At 40.7% G+C, this 17,919-nt stretch overlaps 2 protein-coding genes across 11 annotated transcripts in view; both read right to left on the reverse strand.

The window, feature by feature from the left end:
• Window positions 1–17,919, reverse strand: part of LOC143287697 (uncharacterized) — a 68,265-nt gene that overhangs the window by 182 nt on the left and 50,164 nt on the right. For all 10 annotated transcript variants that reach the window (XM_076595904.1, XM_076595911.1, XM_076595906.1 and 7 more), the window contains one exon: window positions 550–601. In XM_076595904.1, the coding sequence (XP_076452019.1) occupies window positions 579–601 (23 nt within the window). In that variant the 3' untranslated portion in view covers window positions 550–578. The remainder of the gene's footprint in view (window positions 1–549; window positions 602–17,919) is intronic.
• Window positions 8,075–17,882, reverse strand: LOC143287699 (uncharacterized). The gene is made up of 2 exons (XM_076595912.1): window positions 17,020–17,882; window positions 8,075–8,293 (listed from the first exon to the last, which is right to left on the reverse strand). Exons 1-2 carry the CDS (start codon window positions 17,742–17,744, stop codon window positions 8,209–8,211), a joined length of 810 nt encoding a protein of 269 aa, XP_076452027.1. The 5' UTR covers window positions 17,745–17,882; the 3' UTR covers window positions 8,075–8,208.

Genomic DNA, 17,919 nt, shown 5'->3' on the forward strand with positions numbered 1-17,919 from the left:
CACATCTTACTGTAAGACAAGAGTTGCAACATCACCACCACCACTTCATGAAACTTGTGCAACACACTCCAGGCTAATGAACAAACGTGTACAACAAACTAAACACTGCAGATTGAGATCACCACTTCAAGATACATTCACAACACATTTCACACTGCAGAATAGCAAACAACACTTCATGAAAGGAGTACAACACATTCCACACTACAACAGACCACAGCTGGTCAAAGCTTCAACACACTCTTCCTGCTGAGTAGGATCAGCACCCTTTGATACAAACTGCACAACAGTAACATCCCAAGTCTTCTATCCCTAGAACAAAACACAAGCAGTGTACAAACAACACTAGAGTACACATTTTTGAGTGAAACCAGGGATCTAAAGATAACAGGACTGGTCCTGTCTGCATATCCCAAACTGACACACTTCTGTATATAACCAAAGACCCACAACTGAAATGCAGACCAGTCTTTCACTCTCAAATCATCAACATGGGCATTAAAACACACACATGATGCTGGGGCATACTTGTATCAAACAATGACTGACCTCATTATCCAGTATTTTCTGCAGGGTCTCTACCTCTTCGCCGTTCTTCTGCCTGTACAAACATACAAATATTCATCAGCGTCAATCAGCACATGTACACACACACACACACACACACACACACACACACCTGCCTGCATTGCCACACACACAATCTGCCTGCTACACACACCCACAATCTGCCAGCATCAACACACACACACACACACACACACACACATACACACACACACACACATGCGTGCATTACCACTCAAAGATACATCTACCTACAAAGCTTATATGTATCTCAGTTTACATCAATACATAAAGTCACCTGCAACAGCTCTGCCTGCATCAATGAACTCAATAAGCATACATCAACATTTGCAAATGCCAATATATACTGTACTTTGGCCATATTACAATATACACCCATATATATATATATATAAGAAATGCCAGCATCAACATATACCAAACTCCAAACTTTACCCGCATAATTACATTTGCCAGTATCAACATATACCAACTTTGCCCATATAACAAAGTAACAAAATTCACTAGCATCAGTCTAATCCAACACCTGCCAGCTTTAACAGTCTCACATCCCAAAATGTGGCTGCATCAACAGACAGAACTGGCATTATACAACTACAGAACCAAACACCCGAATCAAAAATTGTCTGCATGAACACCCACACATGTCAACATTTGCCTACATCAAGATCTACACAATGGCGCATTAGCAACAAATATCACAACTGATGTGAACTTGCTGCAACAAACATCACAAATGACTTGTGCTTGTAGCAAAAAATACCACAGATGGCTTGTACTTGTAGCAACAAACACCACAAATGACTTGTAACAACAAATACCACAAGTGATTTGTACTTCTAACAACAAATATCACAAATGATTTGTACTTGTAGCAACAGATATGACAAACTGACCTGTGCTTGTACTAACAAATATCACAACAGACTTGTGCTTGAAGTGCTCAACAAATATCACAACTGACTTGTAGCAACAAATACCACAACTGACTTGTACTGCTATCAACAAATATCACAACAGGTTTGTAGTAAAGACAACCACAATGCAAAACTGCCTTGTAAAAAAAAAAAAAAAAAAAAAAAGGGGGGCTTTCACTTGTTGCAACAAACAGCAGTTTGCCTGCAGCAGCAACAGATATCACAGCAAGACTGTGCATGTAAGAATCAATACAACCGGTTTGAACTTGTAGCAACAAATACACAAATGCCTGCAACAACAAACACCACAAAGTGCCTGCAGTGACAATCTGCCTGCAGCAACAGACAGCCAGACCGCAGTGTTTGCATCAACATATATTCTTCTTCTTCTTCGTTTGAGGGCTGCAACTCCCCAAGTTCACTTGCATGTATAAGGGTGGGCTTTAACGTGTATGACCGTTTTTACCCTGCCACATAGGCAGCCATACTCCATTTTTGGGGAGTCAATACATATATATATACCTGCACACACTGACACTTTCACATACCAAAAGCTCCCTGTACTAAAACATGTCACATTGCGAGAACAACTGTGTGATCAAAAAATGATTTACACATCACTCATGTATTTTTAAGCAACAAACCTACACATTTTTTTTCAATCAAAAACTGTTCCTTTGCTGTCTACCAAATGTCTGTTTTGCTCATCATCTCGCCAAGTGTATACTCTTGTGCCCATCTATGTCCAAACTTCTCTTTTACCAGTATCTTTGCTTAGGATTTTCTTCCCTTAACCCTACCCCCACTCTCTAAGTATTTCTTGAGTTACTCATCCCTTTGCAAATGTCCTTATTTTATTGATGTTTCTGTCAAAAGGGTATTGTGTTGCCCTCTTTTTGTGTGTGTGTGTGCATGTGTTCTTGTTCAGCCAATCTGTTCTTGTTCAGCCAATCTCTATGCCAAGTGTTTGTGTTGCCCATTTCTACACCAAGTGTTCTTGTGTTGCCCATCTCTATGCCAAGTGTTCCTGGCAAAAAAAATAAATAAATAAAAAAACAAAAATAATAATAATAAAATAAAATATTATTATTACCCATCTCTGTGCTAAGTGTTCTTGTGTTACCCATCTCTACACCAAACATTCTAGTGTTGCCCATTTCTACGCCAGGTGTTCTTGCTTGCCCATCTCTCTGTCAAGTGTTCTTCTGATGCCCATCTCTACACCAAATATTCTGGTGCTGCCCATCTCTATGCCAGGTGTTCTTGTTTGACTATCTCTCTGCAAAATGTTTTTGTGTTTACCATTCTTTCTGTCATGTGTCCCTGTGTTGCCTATCTCTACAGCAAAGTGTCCTTGAGATGCCCATTTCTCTGTCATGTGTCTCTGTGTTGCCCATCTCTACAGCAAGTGTCCTTGAGATGCCCATTTCTCTGTCATGTGTCCCTGTGTTGCCTATCTCTACAACAAAGTGTTCTTGAGATGCCCATTTCTCTGCCATGTGTCTCTGCATTGACTATCTCTACAGTAAGTGTCCTTGAGATGCCCATTTCTCTGTCATGTGTCTCTGCATTGACTATCTCTACAGCAAGTGTCCTTGAGATGCCCATTTCTCTGTCATGTGTCTCTGCATTGACTATCTCTACAACAAAGTGTCCTTGGGATGCCCATTTCTCTGTCATGTGTCTCTGCATTGACTATCTCTACAGTAAGTGTCCTTGAGATGCCCATTTCTCTGTCATGTGTCTCTGCATTGACTATCTCTACAACAAAGTGTCCTTGGGATGCCCATTTCTCTGCCATGTGTCTCTGCATTGACTATCTCTACAGCAAGTGTCCTTGAGATGCCCATTTCTCTGCCATGTTTGCCTGTGTTACATATCTCTACAAAAAGTGTTCTTGAGATGCCCATTTCTTTGCCATGTTTCCCTGTGTTACATATCTCTACAACAAAGTGTTCTTGAGATACCCATTTCTCTGCCATGTGTCTCTGCGTTGCCTATCTCTGTAGTGTTCTTGAGATGCCCATTTCTCTGCCATGTGTCTCTGCGTTGCCTATCTCTGTAGTGTTCTCGAGATGCCCATTTCTCTGCCATGGTTCCCTGTGTTGCCTACCTCTACAAGTGTCCTTGATATGCCCATTTCTCTGCCATGTGTTTCTCTGTGTTACTATCTCTGCTACAAGTGTTCTTGAGATGCCCATTTCTCTGCCATGTGAGTGTCAACTGTGCCACATTAGCGATGACAGCCCTTTGGCAGATTTCTTATGTGCCATTTTCTGTCATTCAAGCAGAACTAGTCTTCCTTTTTCTTTTGTGATGTGAAATTAGCACAGATTTCACTCCTCACACCCCACCCCTTAATATGTCCCTGTACTTGATTCAAATACCGGTATATTAAAAAGTAAATTAAAAAATAAAAATTAAAAAAAAAAAAAAAAGCAACATAACAGAAACCAGAACCTAAAGACTAATCAAAACAATTGGTTTGTGTATATCTGGAATCCTTTTATCTTGCATGGTCATGTCCATATCAATAAAGATTTCTTTATGATTAAAAAAAAATATGATCAACACAAGCTTTTATTGCACACTCGCAACACAGAAAAATACACAGATTGCACCCTGAAAAAAAATCTTATATCCTCTTTCATACAAATATAAATATATTCACAACAACAATACCAGTCTGACAGAGATGACCCTCTTTACACTCACAATAAATTCTGATCACACCTACATCAAGAATAAAAAATAAATACACATCTTCCAACATCAGATAACAACAGGCAAATATATGTGTGCCTTCCCTTTCATGATATTAGATAAAAATCAGAAAAATATCTTTATTTCATGAAAACACATCCATATATACTGTCCTTTGTTTATGCATCAACAAAAAAAATAAACAAATATCTCAGCTGTTCACACACTGACAAAAAATAAACATCTCCTACCTTATCAGTCAATGGCATGTAGAAACATATTACAAAATATGATGTAGCTCGCTGGAATAAGTCAGATACCAACAAGCAGCACATAATTTCTACACCACACCCACTGACATAATATGAGCACAGTATACTCTAATCACTGCTTCACAGCCACAGAATTACACTTTCAATGAACTCCGCCCTGACGACGATTAGAATGAAGAGTTAAAGAACTGAAATGAGCTGGCTCTGTTTCAATAGATTAGCTACTGCACCACTGTATTGTATTGTATTGTATTGTATTGTATTGAATTGTATTGTATTTCACTTTTGTCACTGACTTCTCTGTGTGAAATTCGGGCTGTTCTCCCCAGGGAGAGTGCACTACTACACTGAGAGTGCCACCCCTTTTATCTTTTTTTTCTGCATTTTTTCTGCCTGTAAATGTAATTTTATTTGTTTTTCTATTGAAGTGGATTTTTCTAAAGAATATTGCCAGGAACAACCCTTTCGTTGTCCTGGGTTCTTTTACATGCGCTAAGTGCATGCTGCACACAGGACCTCAGTTTATCATTTCATCTGAATGACACCCATCCAGACCACCACTCAAGATCTAGTGGAGGGAGAGAAAATACTGGTGACAGTGGGATTCTGAACCACTGCTCTCATATTCTCTCACATCCAAGGCAGACATGTTACCACTTGGCTAACACTCCACTTCACTCCATGGAATCCTAATTCCATCTAAAACCAATGAATGTTGTTTCCACCCTCCACCCCCCTCATTCTCCCTTCCTGCCCCTACAGGCTTTTGCAAGGTTGGGGGTTGCTTTTATTTCCTTCAGAGGGTCTGAAGAAGGGTTACACATGCATGTAATTCTTAAAAACAAAACAAAAAAAAACAAAAACACCTCAATGCTTCAATAGCAAATGAAGACTATTCGGCTAATAACAGAAAAGCCTTACCAGATTGTTAGTCTAAGCAAAGTTACACTGTCTGAAAATGTTTCAGAGAGAAATCAAAAGATTTTTTCCTTTTTAAACCAAGGCAGAATCTTGCATTGGTGTCAAGACTATAAATGACTCAAAGGAGTTCTAAACAATTTTCAAGAATGATGATAAAAGGCAGGTACCAGTGGTATACTAAAACAGCAATGGAGAAAAATACAAAGCTTATCAACCTACTGCATAGCAATAGGAAAAACTGAAACAAATTATAGTTTGTTGTTTCTTTTGTGTGTGTGTGTGTGTGTTTGTTGGTTTTTTGTTTGTTTGTTTTTTTTGTTGTTGTTGTTTTGGTGTGTGTTTTTTTTAAGGAAGAAAAAATATAAAGAAAAATACCAATAACACAAAAGAAACCCAACTCACACACATTTTCATGCACTGAAATGTGTGGAGCAAGTAGCACATGGCTGAAGACAGTAGTTTTCTCATCGATTTCTGTATCAGTGGCTGGTTGCTGTGTTATAATTGATCAGGTTCAATGTCTGTCAGCATGGAACTGTTACTGGTAAAAACGTTTTTGACTCCATGAGATGCCTTGTCAACCGTTTAACTTCCTGAACTATTTGTGATTTTTACAAAACAAAATCATCACCAACCTCTAAAAAAAAAAAAAAAAAAAAAAAAATCACAAAAATTAAAATTATGCTGAAAAGTATGTAAAAAATGTGTTTTCTTGAGAGCAAAATGAATGGAGAGAAATAATTATCAAAAGTTCAATGTTGACAGGATGAGATAACTCCCAATAAGAGTAGATAACTCAAGATTTTTTTTTAGAAGAAAAAACAAGAACAAAAAACAACAACAATACTTTCTTTTTTCTTAAAGAAAATTCTAATCAATTTATCTTATTGATGGAAATGGTGATTAAATATCAGCAAATGTATTAGACTAAGTGCAAACATGTTGTTTCCTCCACTATCATGTTTCCTCCACTATCATGTTTTGAACACATACTATACACAGACACACACACTCATGCTAACACCCTCCCACCCGAACACCCACAAACACTTTCACACAATACCATAACACAAAACACAATATTTCGGCTTAAGGCTTTCATTTGGAGGGTTTCACGGTAAATGAAAACCCCAAAATGAAGGTTTCAAGCTAAAATATTGGGGGGATTTTGTATACCCACTTCTTCCACATCCCCACCCCTGCCCCCTTCCTGTTTATGCACCTTGGTGCATGTAATCATCATCAGGATAACCAGTATCACTTCTGTTGATCAGCAATAACATTACTTTCGTTTTCTCTCACGTTTTCATAGTTGCTATTGTCGACGTTGCGCAGAAAATCAAACAAAATTCTAGACACTTCTTCTGTACCGTACATCCTGGCAGCCATGTTGACAAACTCAACAGCTTTTCCCTTTCCACAACACAAAAACAAAAACAAAAAAAAGCACCAAAATTGCGCCAAAGCTTGCTGAAATATTGTGTTGAACACGCATCAAGGCAGTCGCATTTGCAAGGAAGTAACCTTTTTTTTAGTAAGCGTTTTCAAATGAGTGGTTGGAGAGCTGATAATGCAGTTACACTTAAACCATGGATAAACCCACAGTCAAAAGTAATAGGCTTCAATGACCTTTCATGCTGCAGTTGAAAATCCCTGTGCATTTCTTGTCGAATGACCTGTATTCATCCACATTCATCTAGTGGATGACTCAAGTGAAATGGGAAGTTGGAATCCAATTCATGAGGTTTATTCATCAACACTGTCTTGAGGTGTGTGACTTTGTCATGGTGGAAAATACAAATCAGGCCATAAAACAATCCAACCAGCTCCCAGCATCGACTCTCTGCCAGTGATATGAACCAAGGAAACCAACATCTAGTATTTATTCCAAAGATAACTAAATTCATACTCATGACATAAACCCAGGAATCTAATTCCCACTAGTTACTCTTGCCATGGTTAACCTCAATAATGCTGATGCCATGAACCAAGGAGCAAAATTTCTAGTATGAATTCCATTCCAGACAACCTAGTTCCCGGAAGTTAGTCTAGGGATAACTAGCCTTTGTGGTGCTGATGCCATGATCGGAGGACTCAAGTTCCTGGTCTACAACTGACTGGTCTGTCTTGCTGATGACATAAACCACAAAAGCCTAGTTTTCAGCATTCCAACTTGGGATGATTCACCTAGTATAATTATGTAGCTGATTATATTAATCAAACTAGTTCTCATTATTCCAGATGTAAGTCCTGCTACATCTGAAAGACAACAGATAGTAGGAACAGACTAAAGAATTTCAGAAAGAGAACAGAAAATAGGAACGCACCTGAGCATTTAAGAAAGACAATAGAAGGTAGGAAGAGGCCAGAGCTTTAAAGAAAGACAACAGAAGATAGGAACAGGCTAAATGATTTCAGAAAGAGAACAGAAAACAGGAACATGCCTGAGCATTTAAGAAAGACAATAGAAGATAGGAACAGGTCAGAGCTTTGCAGAAAGATAACAGATGATAGGAATAGGCAAAACAATTTCAGAAAGAGAACAGAAAAAAAGTGCAGGCCTGACCATTTAAGAAAGACAACAGAAGATAGGAACAGGCCTGACCGTTTAAGAAAGACAACAGAAAATATGAACAGGCCAGAGCTTTGCAGAAAAACAAAAAGAAAATTGGAACAGGCAAGAGCCTTGCAGAAAAATAACAGAAGATAGGAACAGGCTAAAGAATTTCAGAAAGATAACAGAAAATAAGAACAGGCCTGAGCATTTAAGAAAGACCATGGAAGATAAGATACATGCCATATCCTGTTTATGAGCACAGCAGACGACATCTGAAAGACACCACTTCTCCTGTCATATTATGCCAGAGGACTTGAAGACTGGAACGGCCAAACCTAATCAGAATAACAGAAACAAAAAATTATTTAAAAAAACAAAAACAAACAGCAAACAAATGAAAGCCTGTAACAACAAGCAAGACAAAAAAACTGCAAGAACATTTATTTTTAATGCAAGAACATAACTGACCAGGACAATCTTGGAAGGACAGAAGAATGTGACCAGTTCATCTTAAATGTGTCAATTCACCCGACTGTTTACTTCTTTCATTTAAACATACCATCATTTTTTCTTTTTCTTTTTTTTTCAGTCATGCATATTTCCTCAACAACCTACTAACACTTGAGAAAAATTTATTACTGATATGTATTTGTGCCTAAAAAACCTGAATCTTGAGTCTGTAATGAATACAGAAGTCTGCAGCTGAAGAACTCATACTTTGAGGTGTGCTTCAAGTGTGGTGCTGTCACTTCCAGTAGTGAAAACGCTAGTGTTCAAACTACAGTGCACTAGACACTCCTTTGTAAGACAGTACAGAGAATGCTGATCACAACACTGAGCTGTGGTTGCCATATTATTAAAGACAGGAGGTCTAAGAGTATTGTGAAGGAATGGTTTGTCGGTTGCAGATAACCGATACAAAACACATAAAACGGGGTTGCATGGCGACAGCAGACAAGAGAGCAATTGTGTTACAGAGGACCAGAGGGGAATCTTTGTAACTAACAGAAACAGTCACTGGGTTAAAGGAGACAGGGGGTTGGGGTGGAAGGTTTGGGGGAGTTTTACACAACAGACAGAAATGACTGCTATGTCAGAGGAATATCAAGAAAGAAATAAGCACTGCCTCTTTTGGAAAGACGAACTGAACGGACATAAATGAAACCATACCTGCTTGCACTTCCCATCAACCTGTACAGGTAAATAGGGGACACAGAAAACAGGTTAACTAGGGCTATCATCATCAATTAAGAAAAGAAAGTTATAATGGCATGGCCACTGAAGTGATCCAATGGCCTTGCTAAAGCAATCCTCCAAGGAACTGTGGAGGGAGAGTGATGGTGGTGAAGGCAGAAAAAAAAAATGGTTTGACAACACTGCAGAATGAACAGGAAACCCATTTGCAGAGACCTTAGCTTTGGATATAAATCTGTTAGACTAGAGGAATCTGGTGAACAGTTCTTCTGTGCAATGCTCCAATGACTCTTCACAGAGTTGAGGGAGAAGAAAAAGAAGGTACAGAAACAAGCCCAGAAACTCTGTGCCCATTACTTATATCTGTAGGCCAACTGATGGGTAGCACATACTGCAATGATTTGAATTATGTGCCTTTGTCTTACCAGGAGTAACACTACTTAGTACTTCCAGTTATATATTCCCATCTTTCTCTTTGTCTCGCTCATGTCACAGAAAACAAAGAAACCAGGATAAGTACACACAGAAATGGTTGCTTGATTACCAGAGATGGGGATATTTACACAACAGACACAGACAGCTGCTTGGGCACAGGAGATGGATATTCTTTTTATGTTACAACACAATGAAATAATTCCCGAAATAAACTTTTAAAAAGAGGGACTTAAGATGGTCTTTGAGTGTGTGATTTAAGAAGGCAATAAGAGCAGTTTTACAAATGAACACAATGATGAGGTGCCCAGATCAAATCCTACAGAACAAAGATTACCAATGGAAATGAAATTGGGTTGACAGAAATTTGAATAAGAACAGAACTTAACATACAAAGCTGTTTCCTAGCTGAACAGAAGTATTTTTTAGCAGCCTAGACATATATATACATACATGCCCTTTTACCCCACTTTGCCTTCATAAAACAAATCAGGCAGACACACCCTGCCAATTAAACACACAACCATGACACAACACCAAACAACAGCAAAAACAACACACCCAGGAAACTGAACACATGAACATGCAAATCCACACACACAACAGCGCCAACTCATCTTCCACATGACATGACCATGCAAAAGGATATTTCTATTGATATGACCATGCACAAATGGTGCCAACTCATCTTTCAAATGACATGACCATGCAAAAGGATCTTTACTACAACTGTTATCATGCACAGGTTTTCAAACAAAACATGCAAAGTCTTCCCACAGAACACAGACATCTGGTGGAAAACTGATGGAAGAGACACTGGTCACCAACAGGAGAAAGCCTCTTCCAGCCCCATTTGGGATGCCAAATTCTGTCGCCCTGGTAACAGGCTGGGTTTCTTTTTTTGCTTTTCTTTGCACAGCTTCTTCCTTTCTTCCTTCCCTCAGACTGGTTTGTCAAGGCTTTATTCAGGCTGGTTATATAGCATGGCTGTGTACAGGCTGGTTATATCACGGCTTCTTTCTGCTTACTCCAGTTTTCCTCCTGTGTTCAGGTTTTGTACAGGCTCATAATATGGTTTTTTTCCTGGCTACTTCAATGCCTCTGTTCATGCTGCTGTTGTTTTTCCATCGCTTCTTCCTATGTTCACAATGGCTTTTTTAATCACTCCTTACTTTGTTTAGACTGGCTTTACCATGGCTTCTTCCTTTGTTCTGGCTGGTTATATCACAGATTCTTTCTGGTTGCTCCAATTTACTTCCTTTGTTTAAGTTGATCACACCAGGCTCGTAAAACTATGTTTTCTTTCCGGCAACTTCACCTCCTCTGTTCACATTTCTTTTTTTTCTTTTTTTATAATCATGGCCTCCTCCTTTGTTCATGCAGGCTTTACCATGGCCTCCTCCTTTGTTCATGCAGGCTTTACCATGGCACTGTCCTTTGTTCATGCAGGCTTTATCATGGCCTCCTCCTTTGTTCATGCAGGCTTTACCATGGGCCTCCTCCTTTGTTCATGCAGGCTTTACCATGGCACTGTCCTTTGTTCATGCAGGCTTTATCATGGCCTCCTCCTTTGTTCATGCAGGCTTTATCATGGCCTCCTCCTTTGTTCATGCTGGCTTTACCATGGCACTGTCCTTTGTTCATGCAGGCTTTATCATGGCCTCCTCCTTTGTTCATGCAGGCTTTACCATGGCACTGTCCTTTGTTCATGCTGGCTTTACCATGGCACTGTCCTTTGTTCATGCTGGCTTTACCATGGCACTGTCCTTTGTTCAAGCTGGCTTTATCATGGCACTGTCCTTTGTTCATGTAGGCTTTACCATGGCACTGTCCTTTGTTTCGGCTGGCTTTATCATGGCACTGTCCTTTGTTTCGGCTGGCTTTATCATGGCACTGTCCTTTGTTCTGGCTGGCTTTATCATGGCACTGTCCTTTGTTCAGGCTGGCTATAGTGTGGCTTTGTTCAGGCTGGTGATATCATGGCTTCTTCCTGGTTACTCCAACTGTCTTTGTTCACACTGGTTTTATCGTTGCTTCTTCCCAACCACTTCTGCTTTATTCCTTTGTTCAGGCTTGTCATATCATGGCACCTTACCAGACATTCCAGCTAGCTTCACTTTTTGTTGTTGTTTTGTTGTTGTTGCTACCAGTGCTCTGGTTCAAAAACTGAAAACATGCAATGAAAAATTCTCAAAGCTCACAAACTGAGCTGACCCTCTACAGCATGAAAGACTGGGTTGGTTGATGTTGATGGGCAATGTTCACACTGATGTACCTGGTTTGGCACAATGAACAGACAGACACAAAGCCCCTACAATGATACAGATGCTATTTTAGAAAAAACAAAACAAACAAAAAAACCAACAACAACAAAGCAGTGTTGTGACACTAGCCAAAACCCAACAAGTGAAAGAAAACTGTGCCCTGTGGTAAGCTTTCTCACCATCTATCAACGACAGCTGGTGAGAATGGCTACCACACGGCACTATTTCAACTACAACAGCTATGCCACTTTTCTGCCAACTCCCATCAAGAAGCAAAAGTGTAAAACTATACCACAAAAAGTCATCACAATATCCATACACACATACTTCGATGCATCTTTTCTCAGACAGCAGTCTGATGAATGAAAGCAACTGAATTTGAACAATCTACAATCTTAGCAGCCTACAGAACCCATATATATATGCATGTACCCTCCTGACAACCATATGCATTTAAACCCTTTCCAAAATAAGCGGTACACCCTCTCCTGTCAACTCCATGTACGCTATGCCAACTGTATTCTCCTCCAAGTCAACAATATCTATGCTCCAAGCCATAGTTTGCCCCCTCCAATTAACTCTGTGTTCCTTCCATAAAAAGCAGTATGCCCCTCCTAGCAACTGTATACTCATACATGTCCTCTTCCATCAATGGTATGTTCCTTCCATCAAATAGTATGCCCCTACTATCATCTGTGCACCCTGTCCTATCAACTGCATGTTCCTTCCTATCAACCAACAGCCTCTTGCTATCAACAGAATGTTCTTCCCATTAACAGTATCCTCTGACCAACTGTACACCCCCTCCTTGTCAACTAATGGTATGCAGTATTTACCGTACGCTCCCTCTTGTCAGCAGAACTCCATCTTACCTGAATGCCCACAAACGCTCTCATCGACTCACATGTAAATTGACATAAACCCATGATTATGCAGCACATACTTTCACATCAACTGCAGTGACATGATGCATTATATCCTCTCATACATTAACCGGACCCACTTATCCCAACAACTGAGTTCACATGTAACCCCAGTAGCTGCAGCCATGTGAACTGTCTGCAGTTTTCTGTCAATGAAAAGCAACGAAAAATACATCCGCATATCAACTTGTATGCATGAGTGAATCAAAATGGTGCCATCCAATAACTGGTAATGCTATGGGGAAAAAAACACACCTGGAATTAAAGTTCTCTTTGACATACAGTAGACACTGCTGTGAGCTGATGCACAAATGCATTTCGTGTGTATTATCATAATGCTTAGAACTATTATTTCTCACATCTGCTTGAAGCTTCACCGAGTGAAAGTTGATCTCCTTTTATGTTGTGGGTGACAATTTTTAAAAAAACTTTACGATGCAGGTGACACAACTAATCCAAAGCACTGCCATGCACTGATCACCAATGTTTACTGGAAAACTGCACTCCAAATACTGCACTAACAGTGGGAGGGAAGTAACAACAATAAAACCAAACCTGTCTATCTGCTGACACCTGTGGTGACTTTCAACAGAAGCAAACGGCTATCTTCACAATAGGCATCAGTGACAGGGTGATGTTCATGCAAAGGATGTGGATACCTTCCTCATCCTGGACTGACCAGGTGACATTACAGGACATGTCATCTTCAGCAAACTACAGTGATTTAAACCTGTGCACAAGGAAGGTATTCTACAGACTGAGGTTGAACACAAGCCGCGTTTAACTTGGATCAAATCTTGTGACTCTTTCAATAATCCGTGTTTTGCTGGGATCAAATCTGGCGACTTTCAATAATCCATGTTTAATTAGGATCAAAATTCAAATCTAGCCATTTTCAATAACCCAGGCTTAGCGAGGCACAAATTTTGTGACTCTCAATAACCCATGTTTTGCTCAATCAAATCTAGTGACTTTCAGTAATCTATGTTTAGCTAGGATCAGATCTAGTGGCTTTCAATAAACCATATTTAGCTAGGATAAAATCTAGGAACTTTCAGTAATCCACGTTAAGCTACAATCAACTCTAGTGACTTTTGATAATGTGTGTTAGCTGCATGACCTGGACACACGAACAGAAGAATATGACTTTTTCATTGAACTAGGGTGAGATAAGGTGATCTTCAACAGGACATCTGACATGACATCTTCACTAAAGGTGGCACTGTCAGAAGATGTATAATCTTTTATAATCCACAGTAAGATCATGTGATATTCAACAGGCCATATCTTCAACCAAATGGCATGGCCATCTAAAACATGCTACAATAAGCTCTGTGATAGTCACATTATCTTCACAGACGGTTGTGAACAGTGCAGCTGGCTGTGTATAGTGAAGACTGTAAAAAGGATGATTTGTGAAAATGACTTCAGAAATGTGACCAATGATAGCACAAGTTGATGGCAACACGTGCAGAAAGCTAGGCATATTCATAATTTCGCTGCTCAGTACTAAACAGACATAAGATGGAAGATGGTGACTGTATCAAGTGACTTGTGGAAATCATTCACATTAGCGACTGCTGTGACAGACTGTAGAAAGCAATGCATGGAAATCATATGCAGATAATGAGATATATCATTTTATGGTGACTTAAATAGTCGAAAGCAATGTATGAAATCATACAGTTATACAGATATATGGTGGTATAATACATTGTATTTACAGAAAGCAGTGTGTGAAATCATACAGTGATAAACAGATATACACTGACTTGTAACAGACTGTAGAAAGCAATGCATGAAATCATACAGTGATGCAGATACATGGTGACTATCAACAGATTGTAGACAGAAGTGTGTGAAATCATACAGCGACACACAGATAAATGGTGACTTATCACACACAATAGTAAGCAACATGTGGAAATCAAACAGTGATACACAGATATGGTGATATATAACAGACTGCAGAAAGCAATGTGTTGAAATCATACACAGATCAGATGTGAGCAACTGCTGAGACAGACTGGAAAGCAATGTGCAGAGATATATGGCGACTTCCAACAGTGTAAGAATAATGTAATGGTATCAGACATAATGACTAATATGACAGACTGTAAGAAAAATGCAGTGGTATCACAGATATAATGACCGCTTTAACAGACTGTGCAGTGGTATCACAGATATAATGACCGCTTTAACAGACTGAAAGAGGCAGTATGTGGAAATCAGACATAAGGACTGCAATGACAAGCAGTCAGACAGTAGTGGAAATACTGTGAAGAATTCAAAGATGTAATGACTGTCATGACAGACTGCAGGAAGCAATGTGAAGAGAACACAGATATAATACATGCTACATTAGAATGAAGGAATAATATAATGGTATCACTGATATAATGACAGACATGAGGATGTAATGTGTGGAAGTCACAAACTACGAGGGCCCATCATTATGTTGTCTGAAAGGACTGCAGAATGCAATTTTTCCAGCAACATATATAAAATACATACCACAATAAAATTTAGCCATCAATTTTTCCCGCAACATACATAAAATACATATCACAATAAAATTTAGACATACATCTTTCAACATGCAAAATTCTTAAATGACATCAGTGATCCGTGATTTAAATTTCAATATTTCAATAATAACATGATAAACAACTGAGCGTTGTAAAAATGGATCTCACAAAAGCTGTTTCCACTTGTTAACCGGATAGAAACTTAGAAATGAACTTATGAAAATTCATTCGCATTTGTAGGCTGTTTATGGGGCACTTGTGTGTCTTGCCACAGTCTGCTGATGGACTGAGTGGTTTTTTTTAAATTCAAGAGCAATGACTTTCAAAATACCAAGAAGCCAGGGCAATCTACATCAGCAACAAAGTTTGCTTATACTGAGAAAATTAATGGAAGAAGACCTGGAAGCAGAAAGACCTGTAACCTGTTATCTGGAACAATATAACAGATTCTGAGAAATGATACTGACCTAAAAAAGACTAGCTGCAAGATGGTTTAGAGGACGAAAAAAACAAAAAACAACAGGATTGATTGTTTGACAAAATAACTCTCACTGTTTGGGCCAGGTCCAGATGATCCTAAATGCTTGTGTGATGAGATCATAAGAGATTAAATTTGAATATCGTTTTCTGGTACACCAACAAGTATTTAAATGAGATTGGTGTTTGCTAAAGCACAGAGACAAAAAGTTGTACAGCCACGTTTTCAGAGCTGGAAAAGACCTTTTCATCTTTTTTTAAATACCCTGTCATTGAGTTTCCACCTGAGAAGTCAGTGGTATTCTTCCTGAGAAGTCCACACTAACTGCTCATTACTTATACAATGCAGGAACCATTCTTCAGTTTCAGTTTCCGTTTCAGTAGCTCAAGGAGGCGTCACTGCGTTCGGACAAATCCATATACGCTACACCACATCTGCCAAGCAGATGCCTGACCAGCAGCGTAACCCAACGCGCTTAGGCAGGCCTTGAGGAATAAAAAACCCAAAAAAACAAAGTGACAGTAACATCTGTGCATAAACAGTGCCCAGCTATCAGCACTGGAGTGCTACTTCATGACAACAACACTCACTACACGGCCATGATCACTACGACCTATCATGATGAGCAAGGTGTCCATGCCACCCCCCTAATTCACCCCCGCCTCCTATCCCATTTCCTAAGAACACCACTCCGACTTACAGTCCTGACTTGGTCCAATGAGACTTTTGGTTATTTCTGTCACTTAAGCAGAACTTAGCAGGATGGAAATTTTGCGCATCCAAGACCTGTCAAAAGCAGTGTTTTCAGAGTTCTGCACCTTGTCTCTGTCAGAAAACCAAAGCGCATATCGGTCACGGCTCAATCTTCAACAGCATGCGGCTTGCTGAGTACTTTTAGGGAAATCTGATCTCTTAGTTGCTGTTCTACAATCCCAAAGACAAAACATAGTGATGGACCTTCTCAAAACCGTTACAACAGACTGTAGAAATCACAGACATTACGACTGTTTTAGACAAGACTCAGAAAAAAGCAATGTGAAGAACTCACAGACAGATACAGGACAGCTGATGATGGTTTATTAGCAATGGCATGAAGATGGGATATCACTGGTTAACAACTGTTGCCTCAGAACCCTGATATATCAAAGAGAGAGGGACAGTCAAGAGAGAAGGAGACACACTAGCAGAAGGTGGGGGAGCGGCTGAGGGTGCGGGGGCAAGGGGGTTGAGAAACTCCATTACCTATCCAGTCCAAAGTCAAGCAAGTCTTCATAGCTGACATTATCGGAGTTCTTGTAGTTGACCAGCAGAAGTGGAGACACCTCTTCGGAGCTGGCCGTGCTGTCCAGGGTGGGAGTCCTGTCGGGCAGCAGCACCGTCTGACCCCAGAAAGGGTCATGCTGGTTGTAAAAGCCCAGCTGCTCCAGGCTGCACTTGACGCTGTGGGGAGCAAACTTGCGGCCACAAGCACTCTGCCTGCTGCTCCCAGAAGGGGAGGTGGGCGAGTTAGGGGAAGAGGGGGCCTGTGGCAGGGGCCGCCTGCTGGACACAAAGAGGGAGGGGCCAGCAGAGTCCAGAGCGCTCTCGTCCACACCATAGTAGTGGTGGGAGGCCAGGTCGGAGCGCACAGACAGAGAGGCCCCTGTGTTGGGGACCAGGTTGTTCTGCAGGGCCAGGGTCAGGGGGTGGGGCCGGGGACGAGCAGGGGCTGGAGGGAGGTCAGGGGGACAAGGTTCATCATGCAAACAAACAGAAGGGAGAAAAGCCTGGTGGGAGGGAGAAGGCAGGGAGGAGGAAGAAGCGTCAAAAGAAGCAGAGTAATTGCTGGCGGCCAGGGGTGGGATGATGGAGGGGTCAGTATCGCTGCTGCTAAGGGGTGGGGTGAGAGGGGACGCGTCACACTCAGAGGTCTTGTTATACACCAGGGGATGCCGCCTTTCTCTGGGGCGAGTGTTCAATGCCGGCATGCTGTGCTGCCGAAGGGGAGTTCTTGGTGGCACAGCAGGTGCCGCCTCCTGCCTGTCCGCAGGCGTTGGTGAGGAGGGCGCTCCGACCTCCCGCTCACTGCTGACACTGTGGGCCCGAGGGGGCAAACGGGGAGCAGCCTGCACTGGCCCCCTCTCCTCACCCCCCTCCCTGCCC

The sequence above is a fragment of the Babylonia areolata genome, chromosome 11 (genome assembly GCF_041734735.1).
Source record: "Babylonia areolata isolate BAREFJ2019XMU chromosome 11, ASM4173473v1, whole genome shotgun sequence".
NCBI lineage: Eukaryota > Metazoa > Mollusca > Gastropoda > Neogastropoda > Buccinidae > Babylonia > Babylonia areolata.

Excerpts from the sequence above, each read along its gene's own strand:
- LOC143287699 (XM_076595912.1), bottom strand. The coding sequence starts at position 17,744 with ATGCCGGCATTGAACACTCGCCCCAGAGAAAGGCGGCATCCCCTGGTG. Across the intron at positions 8,294-17,019 it reads CTTGACTTTGGACTGGATAG|GTTTGGCCGTTCCAGTCTTC; the intron begins GTAATGGAGTTT and ends TATTCTGATTAG.